General features: G+C 47.2%; 1 protein-coding gene across 1 annotated transcript; it reads right to left on the reverse strand.

Moving 5' to 3' along the window:
• Positions 1-4520: 4520 nt before the first annotated feature.
• LOC120876032 (olfactory receptor 10V1) lies at positions 4521-5707 on the reverse strand. The gene is given in 5 exon segments (XM_040257752.1): positions 4521-5195; positions 5197-5291; positions 5294-5308; positions 5311-5459; positions 5610-5707. Coding segments are annotated over 5 exon segments (1032 nt in total).
• Positions 5708-6394: the final 687 nt, after the last annotated feature.

Below are 6394 nucleotides of genomic sequence, written 5' to 3' on the forward strand. Positions count from 1 at the left end.
TCTACTACTGTGGGCAGGAATTCCTTAGAAGAAGTGGAGTAGCCATCATGGTCAACTAGAGTCTGAAATGCAGTACTTAGGTGCAATCTCAAAAACGACAGAATGATCTCTGTTCGTTTCCAAGGCAAACCATTCAGTATCACAGTAATCCAAGCCTATGCCCCAACCAGTAAGGCTGAAGAAGCTGAAGTTGAACGTTTCTATGAAGACCTACAAGACCTTGCTCCCTGGAAGAAAAGTTATGACCAAGCTAGGCAGTGTATTAAACAGGAAAGACATTACTTTGGCAACAAAGGTCTGTCTAGTCAAGGCTATGGTTTATCCAGTGGTCATGTATGGATGTGAGAGTTGGACTATAAAGAAAGCTGAGCATGGAAGAATTGATGCTTTTGAACTGTGGTGTTGGAGGAAACTCTTGAGAGTCCATTGGGTGGCAAGGAGATCCAACGAGTCCATCCTAAAGGAGATCAGTCCTGGGTGTCCACTGGCAGGACTGATGCTGAAGCTGAAATTCCAATACTTTGGCTACCTGATGTGAAGAGCTGACTCACTGGAAAAGACCCTGATGAGGAGCTACCCCATGCCCAAGATCAGGGGCAGCTGCTGAGAGGAGCAACCCCACGTCCAAGGAGCAGTGGCTGCACGGGGAGGGCCAAGAAGAGCTACTCCACATTTAAGGTCAGGAGTGGTGGCCGTGAGGAGCTACCCCACGCCCAAGGTGAGAGAAACCCAAGTAAGATGGTAGGTGTTGCAAGAGGGCATCAGAGGGCAGACACACTGAAACCATACTCACAGAAAACTAGTCAATCTGATCACACACCCACAGCCTTGTCTAACTCAGTGAAACTAAGCCATGCCCGTGGGGTCACTCAGGACGGGCGGGTCATGGTGGAGAGGTCTGACAGAATGTGATCCACTGGAGAAGGGAATGGCAAGTCACTTCAGTATTCTTGCCTTGAGAACCCCATGAACAGCATGAAAAGGCAAAATGATAGGATACCAAAAGAGGAACTCCCCAGGTCAGTAGGTGCCCAATATGCTACTGGAGATCAGTGGAGAAATAACTCCAGAAAGAATGAAGGGATGGAGCCAAAGCAAAAACAATACCCAGCTGTGGATGTGACTGGTGATAGAAGCAAGATCCGATGCTGTAAAGAGCAATACTGCATAGGAACCTGGAATGTCAGGTCCACGAATCAAGGCAAATTGGAAGTGGTCAAACAAGAGATGGCAAGGGTGAACGTCGACATTCTAGGAATCAGCGAACTAAAATGGACTGGAATGGGTGAATTTAACTCAGATGACCATTATATCTACTACTGTGGGCAGGAATCCCTCAGAAGAAATGGAGTAGCCATCATGGTCAACAAAAGAGTCTGAAATGCAGTACTTGGATGCAATCTCAAAAATGACAGAATGATCTCTGTTTGTTTCCAAGGCAAACCATTCAGTATCACAGTAATCCAAGCCTATGCCCCAACCAGTAACGCTGAAGAGGCTGAAGTTGAACGGTTCTATGAAGACCTACAAGACCTTTTAGAACTAAAACCCCAAAAAGATGTCCTTTTCATTATATTGGACTGGAATGCAAAAGTAGGAAGTCAGGAAACACCTAGAGTAACAGGCAAATTTGCCCTTGGAGTACAGAATGAAGCAGGGCAAAGGCTAGTAGAGTTTTGCCAAGAGAACGCACTGGTCATAGCAAACACCCTCTTCCAACAACACAAGAGAAGACTCTACACATGGACATCACCAGATGGTCAACACCAAAATCAGATTGATTATATTCTTTGCAGCCAAACTTGGAGAAGCTCTATACAGTCAGCACAAACAAGACCAGGAGCTGACTGTGGCTCAGATCATGAACTCCTTATTGCCAAATTCAGACTTAAATTGAAGAAAGTAGGGAAAATCGCTAGACCATTCAGGTATGACCTAAATCAAATCCCTTATGATTATACAGTGGAAGGGAGAAATAGATTTAAGGGCCTAGATCTGATAGACAGAGTGCCTGATGAACTATGGGTGGAGGTTCATGACATTGTACAGGAGACAGGGATCAAGACCATCCCCATGGAAAAGAAATACAAAAAGGCAAAATGGCTGTCTGGGGAGGCCTTACAAATAGCTGTGAAAAGAAGAGAGGTGACAAGCAAAGGAGAAAAGGAAAGATATTCCCATCTGAATGCAGAGTTCCAAAGAATAGCAAGCAGATTTAAAAAAAAGTCTTCCTCAGCGATTAATGCAAAGAAATAGAGGAAAACAAGAGAATGGGAAAGACTAGAGATCTCTTCAAGAAAATTAGAGATACCAAGGGAACATTTCATGCAAAGATGGGCTCGATAAAGGACAGAAATGGTATGGACCTAACAGAAGCAGAAGATACTAAGAAGAGGTGGCAAGAATACATGGAAGAACTGTACAAAAAAGATCTTCATGACCCGGATAATCACGATGGTGTGATCACTCACCTAGAGCCAGACATCCTGGAATGTGAAGTCAAGTGGGCCTTAGAAAGCATCACTATGAACAAAGCTAGTGGAGGTGATGGAATTCCAGTTGAGCTGTTTCAAATCCTGAAAGATGATGCTGTGAAAGTGCTGCACTCAATATGCCAGCAAATGTGGAAAACTCAGCAGTGGCCACAGGACTGGAAAAGGTCAGTTTTCATTCCAATCCCAAAGAAAGGCAATGCCAAAGAATGCTCAAACTACCGCACAGTTGCACTCATCTCACATGCTAGTAAAGTAGTGCTCAAAATTCTCCAAGCCAGGCTTCAGCAATACATGAACCGTGAACTCCCTGATGTTCAAGCTGGTTTTAGAAAAGGCAAAGAAGCCAGAGATCAAATTGCCAACATTCGCTGGATCATGGAAAAAGCAAGAGAGTTCCAGAAAAACATCTATTTCTGCTTTATTGACTATGCCAAATCCTTTAACCATGTGGATCACAATAAACTGTGGAAAATTCTGAGAGATGGGAATACCAGACCACCTGACTGCCTCTTGAGAAACCTCTATGCAGGCCAGGAAGCAACAGTTAGAACTGAACATGGAACAACAGACTGGTTCCAAATAGGAAAAGGAGTACGTCAAGGCTGTATATCGCCACCCTGCTTATTTAACTTATATGCAGAGTACATCATGAGAAACGCTGGGCTGGAGGAAGCACAGGCTGGAATCAAGATTGTTGAGAGAAATATCAATAACCTCAGATATGCAGATGACACCACCTTTATGGTAGGAAGTGAAGAGGAACTAAAAAGCCTCTTCATGAAAGTGAAAGTGGAGAGTGAAAAAGTTGGCTTAAAGCTCAACATTCAGAAAACGAAGATCATGGCATCTGGTCCCATCACTTCTTGGGAAATAGATGGGGAAACAGTGGAAACAGTGTCAGACTTTATTTTGGGGGGCTCCAAAATCACTGCAGATGGTGACTGCAGCCATGATATTAAAAGATGCTTACTCCTTGGAAGGAAAGTTATGACCAACCTAGACAGTATATTCAAAAGCAGAGACTCTTACTTTGCCAACAAAGGTCCGTCTAGTCAAGGCTATGGTTTTTCCTGTGGTCATGTATGGATGTGATAGTTTGACGGTGAAGAAAGCTGAGCGCTGAAGAATTGATGCTTTTGAACTGTGGTGTTGGAGAAGAGTCTTGAGAGTCCCTTGGACTGCAAGGAGATCCAACCAGTCCATTCTAAAGGAGATCAGTCCTGGGTGTTCATTGGAAGGACTGACGTTGAAGCTGAAACTCCAATACTTTGGCCACCTCATGGGAAGAGTTAACTCATTGGAAAAGACCCTAATGTTGGGAAGGACTGGGGGCAGGAGGAGGAGGGGACGACCGAGGATGAGATGGTTGGATGGTATCACTGACTCACTGGACGTGAGCTTGGGTGAACTCTGGGAGTTGGTGATGGACAGGGAGGCCTGGCGTGCTACGATTCATGGGGTCGCAGAGTCAGACACGACTGGGCGACTGAACTGAACGGAACTGATGACCTTTGAAGGAACAGGTGGAATCTTCTAGCTCAGCTTTGTTTTCTCAGATATAAGGAAACTGAATTCTAGAGGCTTAGAGAGACTTGTACAAGGTAACACATGTTCCTAGTGGCAGAGCAAGCCTAGAGCAAGGAGAGCGTCACTGTGTGGAGACAGCTAGTCTTTAGGTTTCTGATGCGTGCGCTCTCATCCTGGCGTGTATTCTGCTAGCACTTTAGTTTTCTCTTCTAGAGTAAAGAAGACAGCGATACTTAAGATGGGCTAAGTGAGAGAACCCACATAAAGTTGCTCATCCTCAGTAGATGTCCAATAAGTAAATGATACTCCTCCATGCACGCCCAGGACACTGCGCTGCCCTGTGTGGTGAAGCTTTATTTCAGTCGGTAGCATCCACATCCTGCGGTGCCCCGAGAACACCATGTCTCTGTGGCTACACTCTCGGCTCCTGCAAACCATCCGGGCATCATTATTAACAGCGTCCCATTTCATTCTCAGAAGTGTCCTGATTTAAATAAGTCACAGAACCGCCCTACCTCGAGCCCTGCGCAGTGCTCCCCTGAGGGCACTTTTCAATTCTTTGTTCCTCACGCTATAGATCAAGGGGTTTAAGATGGGGGTGAGGAAGGTGTAGACCACTGACACCACCCGGCCCGACTCAGGAGAGAAGCTGGACCTCGGGGACAAGTATATGAAGCTGGTGCGGCCGTACTGCAGGAGGACCACCGAGAGGTGAGAGGAGCACGTGGAGCGGGCCCGGCGGCGCCCTTCCGCGGACCGGATCCGGAAGACGGTGGCCACGACGAAGAGGTAGGAGACGAAAATCATCGAGAGGGGAGCGCTTAGGACGATGAGGCTGACGGCGTCCGGAGCGCTCTGGTGAACGTGCGTGTCCGCGCAAGCCAGGCGCATGGCAGCGGGCATGTCGCAGGAGAAGTGGTAGATTTCACTATCGTTGCAGAACGGGAGGCGGAGGATTGAAACAGTCAGCGGTGGCGACAGCAAGAACCCTAGTACCAGGGACCCCACCATCAGCTCCACACACAAGGGCCAGCTCAGGGGGAGGGTGTACCCTAAAGGGTAACGGATCGCTGTCAACCGGTCGTAAGCCACGACCGCGAGCAGGACGCAATCAGCCCCTCCCAGGAAGACGAAGAAAAACATCTGGGTACCACATCCAGCGATAGAAATGGGGGGTTCTGCCCATTGAAAGAAGGTTTGCCAAGGCCGGGGGGGCGATGCAAGATGTATAGAGGATTTCCAGAGCTGCCAGGTTAGCCAGGAAAAAAACATGGGGGTGTGGAGGGAACAATAAGGGCAATGAGGGCATTTCCACCCAGGCTGGTCAGGTACATCGCCAGGAAGGCCGCAAAAATCACCGCCTGGACCTCAGGGTCGGCTGAGAATGGACGAAAGAAGAATTGCACCTTTGCGGTTTTGTTTCCTCCATGGTACCGCCTTGGACCCATGAAAAGGGAAGGTGACAGGAGCCTCTAGGCATCTCTTTTACATTTAAACCCTTTGTTTTCTGTTGGGGTCTAGCTGATTGATAGCATTGCGATAGTTTCAGGCGAACAGTGAAGGGGCTCAGCATACACGTGCGTGTACCCGCTCTCCCCCAGACGGCCTCCCATCCCGGCGTCCACACGTCCCTGCGCGGAGCTCCCTGCGCTGCACAGCAGGTCCGCGTCGCGGTCCCTGACCATGTCCTACCCCCGTTCGAGGCCTCTCTTTTAACATGATGCTTTCCCAGCTCCTCCATGCACAGAGGTACTTCGGCAGCTTTCCTTTTACAGCCGAGCACGTGACGTTACGATTTATAGTTTGGCCCTCTCTCACCTTTCTCCCTTTTCCTTCCTGCGCTGAAGACCGAGAACTCCTCGGTGGTGGGGGTTCTGACAACCTTTACCTCAACTCCCGTCTCTAGCACAGTACCTGGCAGAGAATATTTCTCAAGAAGTATTTCTGAACAAACGAATGGATAAAGTCAATTTAAAGTTCAAATTTACAAAACAGATAAAGTTGGGTATCAGTTCATCACGAGTAACTTGAAATAAAGTTTTAGGAACATATAAGTAGATGCGTGTCAAAGTTTAAAGAAAGCCGGGCATTGTGATGTTGTAGCAGAAGCTCCACAGTTCACATGCATACACAATTGATACTGTGTAAAAGCAGATACCTAACGAGAACCCAGCATAGCACAGGGGACTCTGCCGAATGCTCTGTGGTGAACTGAATGGAAAGGAAACCCAGAAAAGAGGGGACATGTGTCTATGAATAGCTCATGTGCTCTTCTGTACAGTAGAAACGAACACAACATTGTACAGCAACTATACACCAGAAAAAATTAAACAAACAGACTCTGTAATTTAGTGTAAAACCTGCAGACTTTA

The sequence above is a fragment of the Oryx dammah genome, unplaced genomic scaffold (genome assembly GCF_014754425.2).
Source record: "Oryx dammah isolate SB20612 unplaced genomic scaffold, SCBI_Odam_1.1 HiC_scaffold_17, whole genome shotgun sequence".
NCBI classification, from domain to species: Eukaryota; Metazoa; Chordata; class Mammalia; order Artiodactyla; family Bovidae; genus Oryx; species Oryx dammah.